Source organism: Ammospiza caudacuta, chromosome 1 (genome assembly GCF_027887145.1).
Source record: "Ammospiza caudacuta isolate bAmmCau1 chromosome 1, bAmmCau1.pri, whole genome shotgun sequence".
Taxonomy (NCBI): Eukaryota; Metazoa; Chordata; class Aves; order Passeriformes; family Passerellidae; genus Ammospiza; species Ammospiza caudacuta.
Genome location: NC_080593.1, coordinates 134,051,109 through 134,074,030, shown reverse-complemented (window position 1 = coordinate 134,074,030; position 22,922 = coordinate 134,051,109). Strand labels below are relative to the sequence as shown.

General features: G+C 37.5%; 1 protein-coding gene across 1 annotated transcript; it reads left to right on the top strand.

Annotated features, from left to right (window-relative positions):
* The first annotated feature begins 1,252 nt into the window (after window positions 1-1,252).
* Window positions 1,253-21,644, top strand: CIBAR1 (CBY1 interacting BAR domain containing 1). The gene is made up of 8 exons (XM_058808694.1): window positions 1,253-1,306; window positions 3,102-3,336; window positions 5,788-5,856; window positions 10,928-11,097; window positions 14,566-14,671; window positions 15,191-15,304; window positions 16,853-16,972; window positions 20,809-21,644. The coding sequence occupies exons 1-8, from the start codon at window positions 1,275-1,277 to the stop codon at window positions 20,917-20,919; spliced, it is 957 nt and encodes a 318-aa protein (XP_058664677.1). The 5' UTR covers window positions 1,253-1,274; the 3' UTR covers window positions 20,920-21,644.
* Window positions 21,645-22,922: the final 1,278 nt, after the last annotated feature.

The following is a 22,922-nucleotide window of genomic DNA, read 5'->3' as shown; positions in this document are numbered from 1 at the left end:
TCCCATGGCTGCCCAACCTCAACAATTCTCCCTTAGGTGAAGAGAAGTTGGCCTTTTTGAATTTTTTTTTTTTTTTGGGGTAATGGGAGAGGCTTGACCTTTCTGGCTTTCTGCTCCTGTACCAGCCCAGGCCTTGACACTGCGCTTGTCCTTGAACAGACCCTGCCCCTGCCCTTGGGCAGGCTCATGTGTGGGGAGCACCAGTCACTGCTTGTCGCCCCCAGGGATCAGTGTTGGTCCCTAGTCAGTATCTGTAATGATGACTGGGATGAGGGAATCAAATGCACCCTTAATAAATTTGTGGGTGACAGCAAGCTGGGCAGGAGTGTTGAAAGGATCTGCAGAGGGACCTGGACAGGCTGATCAATGGGCCAAGACTGTGTGAGGTTCAACAAGGCAAAATGCCAGGTCCTGCATTGGGTCACAACAATGCCCTGCAGTGCTACAGGCTGGGGGAAGAGGGGCTGAAAAGCTGCCCCGTGGCAATGGACCTGGGGGCTGCTTGCCAGTGGCTGAGCATGAGCCAGTGTGTACTCAGGTGGCCAAGAAGGCCAATGACATCCTGGTCTATATCAGCAATAGTGTGGCCAGCAGGAACAGGGCAGGGATTATCCCTCTGTACTGGGCAATGGTGAGGCCACACCTCGAGTGCTGTGTCCAGTTCTGGGCCCCTCACTACAAGAAGGACGTTGAGGGGCTGGAGCGTGTTCAGAGAAGGGCAGCGGAGCTGGTGGAGGGGCAGGAGCACAAGTCCTGTGAGGGGCGGCTGAGGGAGCCGGAGGCGTTTGGCCCGGAGAACAGGAGCTCACGGGGACCTCATCGCTCTGGACAGCTCCCCGACAGGAGGCTGTGGGCAGGCAGGGCTCGGCCTCTTCTACCGGGTACCAAGGGATAGGACAAGAAGACATAGCCTTAAGCTGCGCCAGAGAAGGTTTATGTTGGACATAAGGAGGAATTTCTTCACATAAAGGGTGATTATACCCTGGAACGGGCTGCCCAGGGAGGCGGTGGGGTCACCGTCCCTGGAGGTGTTTAAGGAAGTGCCATGTTCCGGCTGACACGGTGGTGTTCGGTCAAAGGTTGGATTCGATGATCTCCGCGCTCCTTTCCAACTGCACCGATTCTGCTTTTCGGGGACTGCGCTCCCCCGCGGCGCCTCCCGGCCCGGGCCCGTCCCGCAGGCCGGGGGGCGGGGCCAGGCCGGGTGGCCATGGCAACGGAGCGCACGCGGAGCGCCGCCCCCTTCCCTGCTTCCCGCCGGCCCCGTCGCCACCATGATGCTGCTGGGCCGCGGGCTGGACGCCAGGTACGGGGGCGCGGGGGCCGCGGAGCCCGGGCCGCTGCCGGGGAGAGGCCGCGCTTCCAGCAGCGTGCCCGGGGAGGCGCGGGTCGGGGAGCGATGCGGGCCCGGTCCTTGTTAGCGCATCTGCCTCCCTGGGAGATGGGGCCGCCGCTGCCTTCCTCCGGTAAAGGCCGCAAAACTTTTCCAGGCCTAGCGTGCTGTGCAGAGATGGAGTAAGGATGTGCTGCCGATATTTATTTGGACCTCTCGCGAATAATTCTGTGGACAGTTCGAAGCGGTCGCGATAATGAGGGTGGAATAAAAACTTTTACACTCCCACGTAAGAAACCGTAGTGTTTCGTATCCCAAAATTAAATGCTAGTTGCATGGATGTACTGTGAGATCTGAATTGTAAAGTGGATGATTACGTCTTCCTCCTGGAGGGAAACACTTTTTGACATGAAGATCTTTCAAGAAAATAGGAAATATATACCTTTTATTGAAGATCTTGTCAGGGAATATAATTTTGAAAAACAGCTTTATTAGTACTTAATGAAATATTTACTTGCCCACTCACCAGGTGGAACTGTCCTTATTCAAGCGGTTCTGTGCTCCAGCATGTCCTGGAGGACTGAATAACTTCCTTGGGTTTTTTAACCTTAACAGAATCTCTTTTGAACAGTCTTTCAGACAGCTTGCCATAAAGCAGTGCAGTTGGGTTTTGGCAGAACTTGGCATGAAATACCTTTCCTGAAGTAAAGGTGTTCCTCATTTGAATTGATTGTATTGTTGTTTAGTCTCAGAGTACCACATTTCTTCAATTTTTTCTGATCATCATATATCCTGATACAAAGTCAAATATTGGTCAGCAGTATTGGGATACCTTACAGATATGAAGGAAGGTTTTCTTTCTGTCCCTTGCCGAGATAGTGGTAAGAGTGAATTCTCTTGCATCAATAACCTTGTGTTGATGCAAGGTATTGAACTTCACATCAATAACCTTGTGTTGGACCATAGAGACTTCTTAAGACTTCTGGCAGGTACTGTTAGCTGAATTGTCTTACAGCCATTCACTCAGATAAGCAATGGGCATGAGTTCACGTGACCATCAAATAATAAAGGAATATGAAAGCAAAATACAAAGTGAAATCTGCGAGTTACTGGAACGACTTGTCTAAATCATTAATAATAAAGTGTACAGGCATTGGATCAAATAAATTAATTAGATTTAGGTAGTTTAAAACAATTTATTACTGAGATGAATGTCCTTTCAGTGGTAGTACAGTTTTCACCTCTTGTGTCCATTCACCTTTCTTCTTTAATTCTCAGTGGTTTTAATCCTCTGTAGCGCAGTTTGGTAATTGTTTGCAATTTAAAGAACATTTAATACCTTTACCAGTTTGTCCTCTACTGCCTAATTTCTCCAGCCATTGCCTTGCTTGTTTAGATTGCAGGCCATAGCAGGAAGGGGGATGGTCTTGCAGAAGTCTTATTTGAGACAGCAGGTGTTACCACTGTGTTAGTAACTAATAACATTAGTAATAGTGAGCTTTTCCTTAAATTCAGGAGGAAAACTTCCAAGCAGATTTTTGTGATTTGGATTTTCATCTATTGGATCTTTAAGTGTAAATATGCTTTTTTGTTTGTTTGTTATTCGTTCATAAATAAGCACAAATTACATCAGTTACAACATTCTCTTTTCAGAATAAATTTCTGCCCTGAAATGAGATATCCAAATTATTAGAAGTATTATTATATAGTTTTTCTTCTGTATGTGTTGTAAACATTTCTGCCTTTCTTATTTTTCTTTGGTATCCAGGGACAATCAGACTAGACAAATGCAAGATGCTGTTTCAAATGTGGAAAAACATTTTGGTGAATTGTGCCAAATATTTGCTGGATATGTACGTAAAACTGCCAGACTACGAGACAAAGCAGATCTTCTAGTAAATGAAATCTATGCATATGCAGCTACAGAGACACCGAACTTAAAAGTTGGACTGAAAAACTTTGCAGATGAATTCTCCAGACTTCAAGATTATCGCCAGGCAGAGGTACAGAATTAAAGCTGTACATGTTGTGTTTGCCATCTGAACTTTTCAGTTACTTATCTGTGATTAAAAGGGAAATCATATACTCTGCAATCAGAAGAGAAACAGGAGAAAACACGTCTAAATATATTAATGTCTGAGCAGAGTAGGCTGTCAAAGCATTCATCATTTACACTCCTAATCACTTCAGGGAAAACTGCCTAAAATTAGTACTGTTGAAGTCAGGAAAACTATCCATATGAACACTTGATGTATTTGGGAAAGAACAAGTTTTTTTTTTTTTTTTTTTATTGGTGTTAGACTTTAGATAATGATTTGTGGTTAATAAAGTGTTCTTTTTTAGTTGTGTTACTTGAATTGTCTAGCAACAGCTGAGGCAAAATCAGTCATTTTCCTTATGCTGAGCATTACCAGAAATAGTATTGAAGAGGAACCACTGTAGATTTCATAAGTTTGTAGTTCAACATTAAAAGTAAAAACTTGATTTGGACCATATATGACTAAATAGTCACATTTCTGCTAGATGAATGAGGGTGCAAAGAAAGGTGTTTATGCCACTTACACATTTATGTGTGGCTGGTGCCAGTCAAACTGTAACTTACGATGCAGAATTCCAAATACTGAGACTTAAAAAAATTCATTCACATGTACTCAAACTAGTTTTTGGAGTATGTGTCTATTCTTGAAGTAGAACATAGAAAATTCCCATTTATAGTTTTGAACAACTGAGGTCCACTATAATTCAAAAAAGAGACTGAAGTAGTTGACATTCTTTGTCTTCAGATAGGACTTTTTTATTTTGGACAGCATTGCAAGTCACCTCTTCATAATAACAAAGTGGAAAAAAAAACCTTTGAGAAGTAGTTAATATGGGAAGCAAAGAGTTTGAAATACAAGGAATATTGTGTATCTTTAACAGTCTATTGAGGAAGGGATTTTTAAGAAGTAATAAGAAACCTTAGAGTGTGTGCAATTTTTATTTTTCCATAAGCTCTTATATGTCTGGCTCCAGCTGAGCCACATGTAGGTCTTTATGCTTCAATTGATGTAACAGCAAATTATCCTCTGCTATTACATTTATATTTTGGCCAAAGATGAATGTAAACTCAGACTGCATGATCTCTCTGTTTTCATCATTAAACTGTGAACCTGTAATTTTGAGGTACATATGTAACAACTTGAGTTTTGCTTTTGTTGATTTTAAATGTTTTTTTAAAAACTGGCATTTGGCTTCATCCTCATGCCATGCCTGTCTGTAAACCAACATTGCCCTGTGGAAGAAAAAAGGCAGAAGCAGCAAAGGAAAAGAGAAGCTTTTAGTCTTCAAATCAAGTTCTCCTTTGCTCCTGAAAACAAAATATTTCTTTATTTCTTCTGGGCATCAAGTCACTTAACAGTTTTCCTGTATGCTGGCAAGGTGGGCAAGAGAAAATTAGCTTGCAAGGGTTATTAACGATTTCTGGTCTTTAGGTGCAGTGCTAGATATTTAAATACTGAGGTGTGAGGTACCACAGGACATGGTAGGGTAAGTAAGTAAGATGGGCAGGTTATTTGGTTTGTCTCTAATAAGTGTGTTGTTTAGAGCCTTACTGGCCTATTCCTTTCTATTCTATTGGCACTTCAAGTGAAATTGTTAGACAGTGCAGTGGTAGATGGTATCAAGGAGAAATGTTTGCTCAGCTGGCCTAGATTTTGGCTGACTGGTCACTACCAGTACAGGGGGAGCTGTCCCTTCCCAGCAGAGGTATCACCTTGTCCTAATCTGGATGTAGCAGCAGTGGGCCCCAGGACTCACTCATGGTCCGTAAGTCATTGGCAGGTTACGCTGGGGCCACTCAGACAGTTTGGTCAGATTTCACAAGCGGGTCTTATCCTATTGCCTGTCTGACCATATGTAGCTGTTTTTCTGAAACAAAAATTCAGAACCACTCATCTGTGAGAGCATTTATGCATTTTACATGCCCTGTTATTGGTATTTTTAGTACACTCAGTACCAGTGATGCTGTTTCCATTATTTTTAAGAAGTGTTCCATTTTGCACAGTGTCTTTGATAGCAAAGATAGCAAAGATTGCTTAGTCTGTAACCTTACTAGTGTAGAGCAAATACACTGATCTTTAGATAGAAAGCTACAGAACTCCAAAATGCAATGCTGGATGTATTTAGTACTCAGTTTGATGTATTCATAATTTTCCATGTTTCATTTATCCTGATCTAATTAAGAAAAAAGGAACTCCACAAGAAATCAGCTTGAGCTCTTCAGGAAATAAATTTCTTTTTGGTTAATATACTTGACTGTAGTTTTTACCAAATTTTTAAAAACCCTTATCCTAATATTTTTCCAGCATATGTGGATTTAATTCATAATAAGATGAGTCACTGTTAAAGTAATTGTTTCCCATTTCTGCACACCATGGATATGGATTATTTTAGCAACTTGTGATTTCTTTTTGTAGGTTGACAGGCTGGAAGCCAAGGTTGTTGAACCTCTGAAATGTTATGGGACCATAGTGAAACTTAAAAGGGTAGGTGAAATATGTATTTTCTCACAAGGTACATTTCAGTGTCCTGGCCACTCAGTTGAAAACTTTTTGTTTATGGGGAAAATGGTTCTGATTTTTCATATTTCATTAATCAGTGTAACTTAATTGTATAATTAGACATCTCAACTGAAGCTGTATATATGTTAGAGGAAAGAGCTTTGATGTGAAGACAAGGATATTCAGGCTCTTTGAGCACAAACAAATGCTCAGAAAAGGCATTAGTATGAAATTCCCTGGAGAGTGTAAATTCAGGACTTTTTGTTTATAAATATTGTCACTTATTATTGTGTGATTTTGATGATGATTATATTATTATTGCTATTATTATTACTATTACTGCTTTGGCTCTTAGTCATCAATATGCTGCCTTTAACAGCTTTTCTAACTCAGAATTATGTTCTGCATTAAAGTTCATAACTTAGAAAACACATTTGAACCTGATAAGTAGGTAGTGCCTAGAACCCTCTCCGTTAAATCCTCATGATGACCTGAAGATACACAAAAATCTGAGGTCTCTTCATTCACTGTATTTTTGAAACAATGTTTATAGGGGTTTGAAATAGTCCCTTAAAATACCTGTAAGTTTCTTTCCTCCAGGAAAGATAAGCTTGAGCAAGGAATTTAATAAGCAGATGCTAAAAGTAGATTTTTGTAATACTTGTATTTTATACAGAGAATACCTTAATCCTGCAAACTCAAGTCTGTAATTGATGTAGGTGTCTGTATCATAATCTATGTAAATCAAAAGCTTAAATTATTATTATTTTCTGATGGTATTTGACAAAATTACCAAAACAAAAATCTTGCAATGTGTTCATCATGATTAATTTGAGTAGATGGTGGCAGTGCATCTGAAGCAAGCAGTTTTCCTATGGTTTTTTGGGGTTTTTGTTTTTTCCATATGGTGAAGAACCAAGTAGTGTTTGGGACTTACTGCACAGTTCCCTCACTTGGTGGTTAGAGAAACAATTGTCAAGGAAATGCATTCTACACTTGAGTGGGACTACCCACAGTTATCTTTAGCTGGGAGCTAATACTGTAGTGCCTAAAACCTGAGCTGTAGACTGTAGTGCCTAACACCTGGTATCTTAATGGTCACCAGTTTGTGAGATCTAGAACTGGGTACTTTGTAGGGTATATGTGCTGGGAGTGGAAGACAAGTTTCATGTGTTTGTGGCAATAGGGTTGCTGAGGAAACACAAAACATTACAGCAATGCCTGGGGCTGCCAAAGCATTGAAGAGACTGCCTTGAGGTGCACTGCCACTGACAGCCAGTAATGCTGAGGACAGAAGCAACTGAAACCAAGTCATTGCTTGCAGCAGTGAATTGAATTTGCTGTGGTCTTTGCCTTTCAGAATGTCAGAAAGCTTTGCATAATGTTGATTTTAGCTACAGTGAGGAGTGCAAAAGCATTTTTAAACCGTAGATGAGATCATTAATTTTACCAGTTTACCTTTGAACTAAGATAGAGTTCACTAAAGATGTAGGCCATTAAATGGTTATTTTTTCCCTTTGCATGTTAACCTTGGTTAAAACTTTACCTACCTGGTCTTCAGTTATCATCTGTAATCACTGGAACTTATTTATTGACAAAGGAAATTTTGTCACTCATGTAAATCTAGCACAAGCTGCTAGTTCTAGGACTGCTTTAGCTGTAACTACATTAGCTGACTAAGTAAAATCAGGCAGAGCATGTCATTATAACTACTTTCTATAAAGAGAATGTTCTCACTGCTGCTTACTTACTGGATCTGTTCCAGGAAGTACACAGCAGTTTTTCTGTGCTTTATCTAAAAATAACTGTTGCTTTGTCTGTGGTGTAAGACATCAATGTCATGTGCTACTAAATGGTTTAAAGAGGCCCAGGTCAATCAGAGTAGTGTTGTCCTTAATCTGCTAATGCAGTAAAATTGTTTCAGTGACTTGTTCTGGTTTACAATGCTGAATAGCTTCAGTGGAAGCTAAAACAATCTTCTTGTCCTGTAACACAGCTTAAATGTAGGCTATGAGGATTTCTTTCTGTTTCATTGTTCTATTTATCAATCTTCACTTTTCTGCTTTTTGGCAACTCTGTTCCTGGTTCCTTTTCTTCCTGTAAAACAGGACATCATAAAACCAAGGTGATCCATATGTAGAAGAAAGGATTGATTTGCTTTAATAACTTCAGTGATTAAAGCAGGTAACAGTACAGTGATGAGGCTCTGCCAGCTCATTGTCTGGTGGATGAACTATAGCTGTACTTCTGTATGATTTGAAAATAGATGGGTGACCAGAATTCCTGTGTGTGACTTGAATTCATAGTTAAAACCTAGAGAGACTATGAATAATTTTATATTCTTTGTACCTTTTATCTCATTGCCTATTCCATTCCACTTTTCCTTGAGTGTAACTAAAACATATTTTCCACAAACATGTCAAAAGCTTGGTCTAAAGACACTGTGAATGTAGGACTGTTGGTGGTAGTTAGTGGTTAGTTGATGTTTGTGGTGCTTTGTTTTAAATGAAAGACTTCTCTTAATCTTTGGTTCTTGTTACATGCTCCACTGAGATGAAAGAGCTCTGTAATGTTCTGGGTTTTTTTCTGGATGAAGGTATTTAGATGCTAGTAAAACAAATTTTTCTCTTTTTTTTTTCTGTTAGGTAATTTACAACTTGATTCTTTCACCATAAATTACATTTTCTCCAGCTTTTAAATATTTTTATGTGACTGTGTCCTACTTTTGTACATCCAAAACTTGTACACAACTTCACCATTGTGGCCATAGTAGCACTAATTCTTTGTCACACTTCAGCTAGAAGAGAAGTATGTTTCATGGTAGCTGTTGCTACAGAAAGCAGAGGTAGAGGAGGAAACAGTTCAGTCTCTGTAGGTATTTCCAAAGTCATTACATGCTAGAAAGAAAACACTGAATTTAATAATGGTAACTCCAGAACTTGGCATCCTCAAGAATACTTTGTGTGAAAGTCAGCACCCTTTCAAGCCACAGTGTTAAATCTGATTGACTGTGTTAAATGTGCCTAGAAAGTCACTGCTATTAATGGGGCCCAGTCATTAAATAGCATTAAACATGCAGCTGTGACCATTAGGTGGAAAACGTTGTTTTTCCAAAAATAGATACATTCTTTTCTCTTTCTCTACCTTTAAAATGTAAAACTGGAAAAAACAATTTAAAATTTTCTATTATTGCTTTTCTTGTAGCCACATGGCTCTCATAAAAGCAATAGGCCTTTTCAGTAGTCTTTGACCTTAGAGGTTGTATAAATTCCCTTCTGAAAGAACAGCAGTAAAACCAGCATTCATGGGCTGAAGATGAAGTAGTTTTTATTATCAGAAGCCAGCTCTGTGTCCCTGGAGATGAAGCAAAATGACAGTTATGTACAAGGACATACAGACAGTAAGGATAGAAACAAGTAAGAAACTGCATGTTTTGACCCTGTCCTCATGTACAGCCTCGTTATTGAAGGAACACACTGAAACTTGGCAATCTTGTGCTTGTCACTGAGTAGTGATCTGGTCACAGGATCACAAAACTTACTGAAAGACATATTCTTAGTTGCATATCCTTCTGTCATGGTGACATACAAGCATTAAAATTGTGAAATCCAAAGAAGGAGCACAGACAACTTCCTAATATGATAATTTGTTACAGCTCTAACTCCATTCTGGAGTAGTAAATAAAAGTGGAAATGGTATTTTAGAGTAAAAGGTAATTTGAAATGCATGCCCAATCCTACCTCAGATTTTGTTAGACTTTAGACTATATTTCTGCTTATTCTAAACTACTGCTCCTTTAAACTGGAACCATCAAAATTAATGACCTTTTCCATACCAGCATCAGTGGAGTGATAAATACTTGACTGATAATCTTACATTCCATGAATGTCAAACAGTTTGCAAAACAGTTTTATCGCATGAAAGTTTGAGAAAACTGGTAGTTGAACATTCTTAAATTGTCACAGGTCTTCCTAGAAGTACATACTACTTCTCCTTTGGAAATGGAGCAAAACTAGTTGTCAACAGTTTCTGCCTTTTCTGGATTGGTTAAGTTTTATCTTCTCCAGCTCCACCATTACTTGGATGTATTTTGTTTCAAATGATTTTAAACACTTTAGTAAATGCATATATATAAATATGCAGTTTAACCCTTTCAGTCATAGAATTCCTATGGTGTCTTGTAGCACAGAATTGTTTAGGTTGAAAAGGACCTCTGTAATCATTGAGTCCAACCATTAGCCCAGCACCCCCATGTTCACCAGTAAACTATGTCCCTGAGTGCCAGGGACACCTTTTTTGAACACTTCCAGAATGGTGATTCCATCATTTCCATGGGCAGCCTATTCAAATGCCTGACCACCCCTCCTGTGGAAAAAAATTTCCTAATATTTCATTAAATGGTGCAGCTTTTATGTCCTCATCCTATCACTGGTTGCCTGGGAGAAGAGACTGACCCGCGCCTGGCTACAGCCTCCTTTCAGGGAGCTGTAGAGAGCTCAGGTTCCCCTGAGCCTCCTCCAAGCTAAACACTCCCAGCTCCCTCAGCCACTCCTCATCACACTTCTGCTCCAGCCCCTTCAGCAGCTCCACTGTCAGCAGTGACAGCAGTTATATTTTCTTCATAACTTCTCCTTGGTACTGACTGCTACCTGCTTTGTTGTTTTGTTTTTTTTTAATGATGCCACTTTATTTGGTGCTTCTTTTTATTTCTAAGTGCCACATTTATTCTATTGCTAAGTCAGGAATAAGTCTGCCTTCTTAATGCTTTGGGGATCTCAGCTTGTGACCATCTGCTGTACTTTTCATGTAAAGCTGTAAATATCTTTCTTTCCTTCCCCACATTTTCAGTCATAACACGTGCTATAGGGAGTTGCTGAACTCTCTCAATCCCCACTAGACTTCTCTTTGATAGGATCAATTAACAGGTCACTAAAATCTGGTTTTATTTGAAGCAGAAGTTTTGTCCATGTTTTCTAGGCAATGCATGTATGAAGGAGAGTATATTTTGTATTATCCTAGATGTATTTCAAACATGTCTAAAACATTTTATTTCCAGGATGATCTTAGAGCAACTCTAACAGCAAAGAGCCGAGAAGCCAAGCAATTATCTCAACTGGAAAAGACACGTCAGCGGAATCCATCAGATCTACACGTTATCGTATCCTGCCTTTCCAGTCACTATGAGAAATATGTTCAGAATTTCTTGGGAATTAAACTGTTATGTTTGGGAAGTAGTAATAACAATAATGCTCCTTAGAGAAACTGTTTCCAATGTTGAATCTTTTCTTAAACTTAATGAGGAGTTACAGCTGCTACAGAGCAGTAGTTACTCACTTTTGAATTGAAAAGAAACTATAAATTAATTTATATGTTTATGCAAGAGAAGTAGGCATAGATTACATCCAGGAATTTGGAAGCTTTTGAAAGTAAGTGTAATCAGACAATTTATTTTTTTATTTCTGTGGATTTACTGTTTTTCTCCCTGCCATTTCGGTTATTATGCTTCCTGGTATCTAGATAAGATATGAGTTTCCTCCAGCTGCATGAAAGGATAAGTTGTTATTCTGCTAGTAGAATACTCATCTAGACTACTCTTCCTTTCCAAAGACCAGTCGCCCTCCTCAGTATACTGTTCTATATCACAATGAGAAAAATTAAACCTCTATCAAACTGAATTAGAATTTCCATTAAAATCTCACTGAAGTTTAAAATTTTGAAGCAATCAGAATCTAGGGAATGCCAAAATAAATGGGATCAAGGCAATCCTACTTCAGTCCCTTTATACTTATGTATTATAATACATGATCTAGGTTCATGATGTGCTGTTTACTTTTTATTACATTTTAGTGTTGGACTTGAGAGTTAAGGAGTTCTATTCATTGTTGGATTTTATCAACTGTATTTCAGAATCTTTGGGATCTTTGTAGTGACTGAGGCACGAGACTTTAGAAAGAGTGAAAATTACTATGTTGGTCAGACTGAACACAGGAGAACTACATTTTATTTTTGTCTTTGCCAGAGAATTTTCATTTCATATTAATCAAATCAGTTAAGTCATGACTAATTAGAATTCCTCATGTAATAAAGACAGACGTTTGTCAGCCACAGGGTTAGAATTGAGTTGTGTTGCAAAGTTCTCTTTTGTTGGAATTAAGGGAGTAAATTATAACATTAAGCTGTTTTTTTCCCAAAGGGAGACTGGTCCCATTTTTCTCTCTCAAGCTAATTCCCATTTAATTTCATTTCATGGATATGTCACTGGCACCTAGTTCATCTCTTCTTGTTTCTTTTCTAAGCTTCTCCCAAATACTATTCTGTGACTTGGCTTCTTGTAGCACCTGTTTTCTACACTTAAGGCTTTGCCTGAAGAGTTATAAAATCTCAGTACAGTCTGATTCTACACATGGCAAAAGCACCAAATGCTGCCTATTAGCATATTAAAGTGATTGACACTCAAAAAGGTCAGATTGACACCTAAAACACATAAAAAGGTATTAGGAGCAGGAATGTGTTAATTTGCTTTTGAGGATGTGTGCAGGTCAGCTTTCAGGTCTGAGAGAGGCTTTACCACATTAGAATACAGCAGCTGGGCTCCTGCAGGGGCTCTCTTAATCTTGAGCAACTGTGATGTTGCAGAAGTGAACAACTTTGGCCACAGATAGCAAAGAATCTATATTCCCATCTTACAAATGGTGTGTTAGCACAGCTTTGAAAGGAAATCATTACCAGATTTTTAAAAATACACTTCCCTAAATCAAAATAGATTTTTTTTCCTGAAGAAGTCTGCTAAACTATAGATTGCCTGCTTTTTATTTTATTCTTTTAAAAATAAATAATGAAGTTCTCACTCCAAAACAGACAGCTGTCCTGAAATGTTTTGGCCTGGATACTTGAATTCTAGCAAAGCTCTAACAGATTTTACATCTTGCAGCCAGAGGCTTCAGACAATATAATAATAGTACTAAATATACAGATGTTTTGAAATGACTAAGATAAATAGTTCACAGTATATTAAAAGCAGAAGTGAAAATGAACATGTCCCTGAATATTGATTGTTACATTGCCATTTTTTCCTTTACTAATATTTCCAGTCACAGGTGAGTGTTCAGAAAATACCAAACTGTTGTCCAAACTATGCAGGCTCTGCGACTTGGGACACTTCACTCTAAAACAACCAGAATTCCTCTGCCAAAGCATATGTGCACAAATTATGTTCAATCTAAGATTTATTGAGGAGGTGTATTTGATTACCATAGAAATAATAGACTGTATTTGTATGTATAAAGACTGCATATGCATAATAGCTGCCATCACTTACAGACTGACTGATTGAAGTAATTGAAAAACACAAAATGTCTTTTCTTCCCTCCTGTGGTTTGGGCAAAATCAAGAAAGAGAGATAACGTGACCTTATGTACTACTAAAGATCATGATCAATTGTTTGCCCCGTAATGGCAGAATTGTGTCTATGATATTAGGCTGTTTTTGAAAGGAGGTTGTTTCAAATTGCTAATCCTCTAAAATAAGGTTAGCAGATTACAATCAAGTAAGTGAATAGAGCATGCCTTATTCCTTAAGTTGTAACACTAAAAGCTAGATCACAGGAACTGGACCTGTGGTGTCTTTTTCCATTAAAAAAAAAATCGTCTCAAGTTGCAGTTTTGTAGAAATGGGAAGAACCTTACAACCTGATCACAGGATACAGTACTTGATCCATATAGTACTTTCAAATCTCATGACAAAACAGATTTGTGATGATACATACTGACTGAGCCTGTAAGTATCACTAGTGTATGATGTTTGACCAGTACTGTATGGAAAATAACTGAAGTTTAGAGCCAAATCTTGTAGATTTCAAGTGCAAGCTCTTACATTGTTAATTGGTAATATTACACAGTTCTCAGATTTGACTTAATCAGAATAGTTTCAGTATCTTTCATTAAATAGTAGTGAACTTTCTATAAAGTTTATAATTATATCTAATTAAAATAGCTATTTAAAATGTTTTTTGTAGTAAGTAAAATAAGAAAAACTGTGTACTTATGTGTTAAAAAATGGTTGATGTGTCCCCTTCCCAGTGCCTCGTTGAAGATGTTTTTTATCAGATATTTTAATAATACAAAAATATTAAAAGCATAAAATACCTGAAATGCATTTGAATCTAAAAACTACAACAACTCTAGCCTGCAAGATTGAGATATTTACAGGATAAGTACATTAGTTCCAGCTGCTGCTATAATTGTCTATTTAAATGATTTGTAAAAATGTACTAAGATGAGATTCAGCACACTATACTGGAAAAGAATCTTTCTGGACCCACCAGGTTGATCTGCAGTAGAAGACAAGGGGTGATCTTTCCTGCTCTCCCACCACTCTGGGTTAAGTACCTAAACCCAGTAACTGTACTGTCAGTGGGATGTCAGGACTGGCTCAATAAAACTATCCCATGATTATTACAGAAAATGAATCAAGGCAGAGGGACTTTCCTGACTGGCTGCAGCTGGTCATTTTTCATGTTTCACATCAAAGTCACAACAGTGTAGAAGGCATCTTTCTATGTTCATTAAGCTGCAGATTTAAGTACTGTAACACAGATATGTATTGTTTTGCAAACTTAGACTTAAATAATGGCAATTTCAGCAAATAGCTTTGTATCAAATGCAAGACTAATTTCACCTTTGTGTTACTTTACCAGGCTGAAAATGAACTGCAGAGAGCAACAATGGATGCTACTCGAACAACGCGGCACTTAGAGGAAACCATTGATAATTTTGAGAAACAGAAGATAAGGGACATCAAAGTATGTGTGCTCACATTTCATCTTGCATAATAAAATCACTATAGTTAGTTGGGGGCAAGATTAGCAACATTCTGGTATTCACTGAAATGCAAATCCTGTGGTATTCATGAATATTTCACAGATTTGTAAATTATAGAATCTACGATAACTTATCCTCAACCTGCTATAAAAGACAGTCTTCAAAACAGCAAAACTTCTGACTGACAATATCTTGGGAATGCATATTGGAGATTATCAAGTGGCTTTTCAGTAAGATGTGTTATTCCTAATACATTTCCTCTTTACTTTTGAAGTATTTGTTCAGAATTTATTATTAAATAATAATTGCATAAGTGATAGCCCAGCCAGAATTTATGTTTATTGTCTAAAGTTCATTCAGATTCATTCAATCTGACTATTTAAAAGTACTAAGTATCATACAGTTATTTATATCCTATAAATACCAAACACAGAATACAGTAATTTTTTGAAGTGCAAATATACTGCATTAAGAAAACCTTTCTTTTCATTTGCTTTCAGAACATATTTTCTGAATTTATAACTATTGAAATGTTGTTCCATGGGAAGGCTTTAGAGATATACACTGCTGCCTATCAGAATATCCAAAATATTGATGAAAATGAAGATTTGGAGGTAAGAGTGATTGAGATTTGCTTTTCTGTTTACTTCCTATATAAAAAGAGTTTTCACAATTGGGCTACACATGTCCCACACAGAAAAATGCAACAAATATTTCAGGTTCCCGGAAGAAACTCATGTATATCAGGCTTTTTTTTTGCATTTCTTCAGCAAGAGCATGCGGGTTTGTAATCTCAGAGAACACAGAGCAACTGCAGTGGAATCTAATCTTTCCCACAAAACAAAGAAAAGACACTCACAAAATTACTTGCCACTTCAAGCTCAGGTAAACATAAAACAGTTTTTGAAGAACACTTCTGCAGTGAGTCTTGCTCTAAAGATGCACATAGAAAAAAATCTTCTACTGCTGTGATAAGATGATGTAAAGACTAACTACTATATTAAAGATCTCCCTCTAACCTGAATTTTGTTTGTTTTCATCTTTTAATCATTTTTATTAGGCTCTTCTAGAATTAGGAGACATTTGTTACTTACTAGAGTGGGGTTTTTGCCTTGTGGCAGTAACCAGCTTCAAGTCACCCTTTCCTTTCTTTCTGAATTATAGTCTCTCTTTCCCAAGACAGGCTTTTCAGTCCTTTATTCATTCTTGCAGTTCTTCTGGATGTTGGGTCTTTAAACTTAATACCATGGAAGTGTGTGTTGTGTATGTATGTATGTTTGGTTTGTCAAAATATTTGGATCATTTTCATTTTTTGTAAATCCTACCAGTCATAATTTTATTCTGTCTATGACATAGCTCAGAACCAAGTTAGCACAAGACTTAAAAAACCATGAGTCTTCAGTGACAGTCATATTTGAGACTACTTGGTAGTTTTACTTCCTTTAAACTATGCCATGGCAATTTTGTTCTATTTTAGTTTCACAATTATAATGTCACATGGCACCAATTCAGAAATCTCCTTAAAGTCAGTACTTTGTCTTTCACAACCAAATTTTTAATCTCATTTTAAATTTTCTCTTAATTGGACTATTATTTACTTTTCATAAAAATACTGACCATAATATACCATCTTCTTAAGTCTTGCACAAATAGCTGTATTGGTTATTGAAATAACTTGAAAATATAATAGATGTTGTGGTCTCCCCTGCATTCTAGGAGGTTTCCCAAATTTTTTTAAGTTGTGCATCTTCTGTACAATTCAGTAACATTTTTTGATGCAGTTGTGTCTGATAGTAGGGATTTGCTTGTGAAGGCATTGAGTTCATCTTCGCAAGAAATGGAGAGCCTGAAAGAGTTGCTGGGGTTCACACTTCTAGCTTAGCCTGAAACTCAGCTACATATGTTGGTGGGAAACCATTGCAGTTTTCCCTGTGTAAATGCCCCCAAAGCTCTGAACAATGTTTACCTTGACCACATCAGTATGTTGATGTGTCTCAATTTAAGCAAGGACATTTTTCCACCTAAAACTGATCAATCCAAACTACAGTTGATGCAGATCTCTAGATCAAGTTTCATTCTCCAATGCTGCATTTCTGCAAGCTTCAGTCTCAGTAATTCTTGGCTTGCAAGCATCTAAGTGACTGCTTTCTCCATTTGATCAGGTTTTTCGGAGCTCACTCTATCCACCAGACTATCAGTCTCGCTTAGACATAGTTCGTGCAAATTCCAAGTCCCCCTTGCAAAGAACTGGCTCCTCAAAATCTTCACTGAGAACAGCACAGGTAAGAAAAACATTGCATACTAAATCAGTATATTAAAGATCTACTTAAGATAATCTTTTAGTCAATGCACATGGATCCACTGTCTTCACTCAGTTCAGGACCATCAGAAATGTAAAGAAACTGTCAGTGGCATAAATATCATAATAGGCTCTTGATAATGCAGCTTTATCATTGAAGGGGAAAACCCCTCAGCTTTTAAAGCTGTGTTGCTTAATTTTGACAAATGCCATTTCCAGCAATACTTGGTCTTCCATCAACAAACTGTGGCATCTTGCAGAGAAGAGATCTAGATTATTTGAAAGAGTAGTGACATTCTCTAAATATTTGCATACTTTTAGTATTCAGATTCTAGAGTGTGGCCTCTCTACCACATCCTAATCCAGACTAGTGATACCTTCTAGCAACAGAGCAAACTCATGACCTACAGTCCTCTCCTTTTATACTCTGAAAATTCACAGCAGGTGAGGAAAAGGATGATAAAATGAGTGAAAATGTTGAAGACAGTGTCACTCTTTTTTGGACCAGCTACCTTGCAAATATTTATGCCACTTGTTTACAGCAGTAAACTTGCAGACATTGCAAAATGAATTATTTTTAATTCATTGCAATTGTAATTCTGTAACTGCAATGATTCTTAACAGTGTTTCAGTTACAGACAAAGCCACGTTTAAAATGCATTTATAACCTTTCTTCTTTGAATAGACTCATGCATTGATACTGTAGTAAGGAAAACTTTTCTTGACTTCGTACACACTTTACCCCTTCTCTGCTCTCAACACAGAATAGATCAATTATTACAGTTGAGCTGTTCTGTTGAAAGTATGAATTTTGTCATCCGAAGAGATACAACCTAGTGATTCAGTGCATGAAGTACTACCTTGACTGAGTAACTTGCCAGTCCTCTTTATCACTCAAGCAAATTTCAAATTCAAGCTACTTCAGAAAATATGAGAAAAAACACAAAACGAGAAAACTGAGAGTACGTACACTGTGATTTCTCCCAGAGGTGGAGTGGAATTCCATTCTAACTTGCAGGTTAACCTTTCTCATTTCCTAGACTGCTCTTAATTATAACTTTGGGTGTTAGTCTTCTCATAACCTCTAACTTACCTGAAAACAACAGGAAGTCATCTAAACCTAGAGGGAAACTGCAATGCAATTCAAAATAAGGTCATCTTACTTGGCTGTGCAGTGTGTCTGCAAAGGAGGATCATACGGCAGAAAAAAGGGGTGGAACACCCAACTAATGCAGTCACCATAGGTCAGTGAAGAAAGGGCAGACCTTTCTGATTCTGTAAATAGCATGGTGCTGAATTACACTGAGGGCTAATCTTTGGAACCACCAAACAAGTCTTAAGGAAAAAAAAACCAACTACTCAGAAAAACCTGCAGGTGACTTGTTTTATCTTTTCTATGAATCTTTCACTATGAAATTTTTGATACATCTAGTTTCCTGCTGCACAGTAATCCTTCACTGTCTGTAATGTAGTACTTTGCAATTTCCAGTGTAAAGCAGTATAAATGATGTGGGAAGCAGTTCACAGAATCACACAGCCCAAATCCGTGGGGCAGGGGAGGACAGACACACACAAACACTAACCTGTAGGTGGGGGACAGTGTAAGAAGTCACTGCATACCAGATGGAATAAAGTGTGCCAGTAACACAGTTCAGGTCTTTTCAGAGGATTTAACACATACCATCCTTGAATTTATTTCTGCCTCTGTGGACTAACTTTCTGTATTATCTGTATGTTAAAAATGTAAAGTACTCCTTGAGCTTGATTCATTTTCTCACAAAGAGCTATGTCCTTCATTTTACAACGCTTGACAATTCATCCTCAACATTTTGGTCTACCAATTCAGGTTGATATAGCTTGTATTTTAGAACTGTAGCAAAACAGGACCTTTTCCAGATATTTTAAATCAAATTTCACTACACAAGTTTTATCTACATCCATTAAATGTAACAAACTTTTGCACTGACACTCTGTAGGACAGCAAAGTATAATTTTAACCATTATTGAAAATGTCTGCATCCAAATGTTCCAGCACTAAGACATGGACAGAATTGCCATGTTTCTGCAGTGAAAGATGGAGCTGAACTGCTTAAGCAAGGACTGTCATCACCTGCATGCAACTCATAGAATTAATTTTTACATAAAATTATTTATGGTCAAAAAATTATCATATTCTTTTTTTGCATTAAGTTCTGAAAAACTAAATTTCAATATTGGTATGTTTTAGTTCTTTGGCACAGTAACTTGGATTTATACTGCATAATTTCTTTTATCAACTTCCTTTCCTGATACAGTTTGGTTCTCAGGGATAGCCATCTTACCACCACCAGTGATAATGTTTAATATACTATTTAGTTAATTGCTGCATGGTCAGAGGTATTTGAGTAGTGAGCAGAAAAAAGCCATAAAGCGAAAACAGTTCCTGTTTCAGGAAAGGGGGGAGCTTTTACTCAGAAATATGATGCAAGTTCTGCTGAAGAATTTCAGATGCTCTGAACTAGGAAAAAAACTTAGAAAATTAGTCTGTCCCAGTGAAATTCATTTCACCTTAACACGCTCAATCTGCAGCATTCCCTAAACTCCAATTACAAATCACTGCCATTGTCTTTTTCTTCTTTCATGGAATGAGACGCTGTTGCTTTAGACATTTCAGCTCAAGTTAACCCAGCTTCACCCAATGATTAACTCCATTTTCTGTTGTGTTCAGGAATTTGTAAGCAACTATTTGCTTCGAGCTAAATTACATACTTGGTGAGCATGAACAAGACTTAAGTATTTTTCTTCTTTCAGAAGTTCAATGACTGCAGTTTGCTTTATGCACACACAAAAAACTTACATTACATACATGGCTGAATGAATTGTAACACGTCAGAAGTCAATTTAATAATGAGCATTTAAGGACCTTTAAAATAGGGGGCTGCTTAAAAGAAAAGGCAAGCTCTGTCTTGAGTGCAGAAGTTTTTATTATATCACTGCATGTGAGAAGACACAGAAAATATAACCAAAATTAGAGCTGCAGATGCCCTTAGAGAACTACGGAACCTGGAATTTTTCAAAAGCATTCCAGATGACTTGGATAACTGTCTTCAATGTTCTCTTTCTTATAGGGAAAGCAAAAAAAAACATGTATCCTTCTTTAAATTTTAAATTTTGCATTGTCTGTGAAGAATCCATCTTCAATAGGAATTAGATTGAGCCCTCATTAAAAAAAAAGTACAGACTGCAGAATCTGTCAAATGAGATGAAAGCACGGCAGCTGGCACTTGTTTTTAATGTTTGATAAACCAAAAGGAGGAGTCACTCCAGAGGCAAGCACTGATGGGCAGGGAAAGAAGTTCATCTATGAATCAAGACTCTTAAGTTTGTCTAATTTATTCTTGGGAAAAAAGGTAAAAAGCTTAGAGCAGCATCCTTTTGAGCTTTTAACTGACAAGGTCTGATGTCTTCAAGATAAGATTAGACCCTAATACTCCTCTTCAGCCTGCTGCTTCAGCAGCCAACCCATGGAAAAACTGATTTGCATCTTGTTGATTTGATTTTTAGCATTAATTAGGTAAAAAATACCATTTTCCCTATCCTATAATAGTTCTGAAGGACTACATGGATATTTTTAGCTTTTAAAAACCATTGTAGTATTTTTATTCTGTGTCATGTATCTTTCCAGTGCTGTGCATGTTATGAACAGTTAATAAATAAACAACTTACCCCCTTCCCCCAAATGAAAACCATGCAAACATTTAGGCTGAAAATGCCAATGAAGAATTATTTTTTGTTTGCAGAAAACAAACAGTTTATATCCTTTTGTTGGATTTTTATCAGATTTCCCACAGAATGCTAAGAAAAGATGAAGAAGAGGACGAGGAGGAAGATGAAGATGATGAAGAGGACGATGAGGAGGATGAATTTGATGCTACTAAGGAAGTGAGATAACAAAGCTGTTCTAAGAGGGGTTTTTATTAAGGGGGGAAAAAACCCCTTCACCTAAAGGCTTTTTTTGTATGTTGAATCTAAAATTTCACTGGGGCTATATATTTAGAATTCCAGCAGGAGCAAGAATCAGTGCTGATTCTAGAGTGCCAGACAACAAATGACTGGTTTCAAAGAATGGAAAAAAATCCACTGAAAGTGGGCAATTTCAGTAGCTAGAAAATTAAATATTTAAATAGATGCCTGTATTATATTTGCATAGATGTTATATTGTAATCACATTTGCTTAAACTTACGTGATGAACAGTGTCCAAGAGCTGCACTAAGCTTTCAAGCAGTTATGAACATTGTTTTGTCCTTACTTTGCCAATATATTACCTCTCTAGCTATACACCTCTTGAATTTTTTAAGTACTCTAGCTGTAACTGTTATAATTGGATTTATACATGCTAAAGTAACTCTGGTAATTACAAAACTGTTTGCAGCAACCGCCTGTTAAGATTTCATTTTGCTATCCACCCTGGATGGCAGAAGGCATGGTGAGGTGTACTTTTTTTCTTATTTTCATTTTTCTCAGGCTTTCATCAGGTACAGATGACTTTTGATTCCTTTACACATACAGAATGAACAGTCACAAATAAGGACCTGGCCCAGTATCTTATGTTCAATGCTGCTTTGCTTTTTAAATAAAAGTGCCTTCATGATAAAACTAGTGGATATTTTATGTAGTTGATGTTTGTTATATTAGTTGACATGCTATACATAGTTCAAATTTCACGTGTTTAGCTACATGATTCAGTTACTGGTTCCATCAAACATACAGGAAATTACACATTTTGAGTGTAATTCCTTATTCTGTTTGGGGATAGAGGAAAAAATGTGTTCATTTTTGAATAGTGCCTGGTTGTCTGCCAGAAAGTTTACCACACTGTTCACCTCCAGCTTTAGTATCTGCTAAAGAAAAAATGCAGAAGAATTTAAATTTGAGACTGGGAAAACAATTTTAAATTATAACACAATCTTCCTTTCAGTTACAGAAAAAAGCCAGGAAGTGCATTTATAATACTGCTACTTTTTGTCCACTGATGCATATGTATGCAATCCATACCTGTTTTGACATGTGAAAAAACAGGTTTTGCCAAAAATCACTGAGATGAAAATAAATGAAAAGTTCACATTATAGGGTTATTTTAAACCGAAAAAATAATTTTACACCAGCATTACATACCACTGACATTGAATTACTGCTGGCAAGGAGGAAATACCAATGAGCAAAATTTTTTAAAGTATCTATGTGATTAATTCCCATCTATTTCAGCAACTAAGTCACTTCAATAAATAGTAGTATGGTGATCAGAATTCTGGTGATCACCACTTTACCATTTCATACACAATGAAGTAGTCCATCTCCAAAACAGATAGCTATCTTCATAACAGTTTCAGGTTTTCATATAGCAAGTATTTGTGTACTATGCTTTGAGAAAGCAATTCTGAAAAAAGGCAGTTTTGTTTAGATAAATTGCACTCTAAAAGATTATGCAGTTGACAAGCATAAAATTCATTCTTCCTACATCACAAAAAAGTCAACTCCAGGAACCACAGAAAAACTTCCAGAAAAATACAGTGTTGAGCAACTTTGTCCTGCGTGTGTGGTGTCTTAACTTGGCATGTTGCACAGAAATTGTGACCTCAAAACTACAGATGAAAAGTCCCTGACTAAAATACTTCACCAGAAGTAGAAGCCAGAATAACAATTTAGGATGTTAGTAAAGAATTAAATATTACCTAAAGATCCTTCTGCAAAGAACTTTGTCGTGGTACCGAGTGCATGCTGCAAGACTGACTTGCAGTTACTCCATTCACTCATTTGTATTTTTTATTACTGGCCCTAGATGATGCAGACTTACAACCATTCTTGCCTAGACTGTTTTGCCTCTCTGTTGAACATACTGGCACATTCCTTAGGGATTAAGGGGTGCTCATCACACTGTCCTGTTTGACCTTCC

Bases quoted from the DNA above. Each gene is read 5' to 3' on its own strand.
- CIBAR1 (XM_058808694.1), top strand. From the start codon at position 1,275: ATGATGCTGCTGGGCCGCGGGCTGGACGCCAG. The intron at 5,857-10,927 runs GTAGGTGAAATA...TTTTATTTCCAG, and splicing joins CCATAGTGAAACTTAAAAGG to GATGATCTTAGAGCAACTCT. The intron at 15,305-16,852 runs GTAAGAGTGATT...CCATTTGATCAG, and splicing joins ATGAAAATGAAGATTTGGAG to GTTTTTCGGAGCTCACTCTA.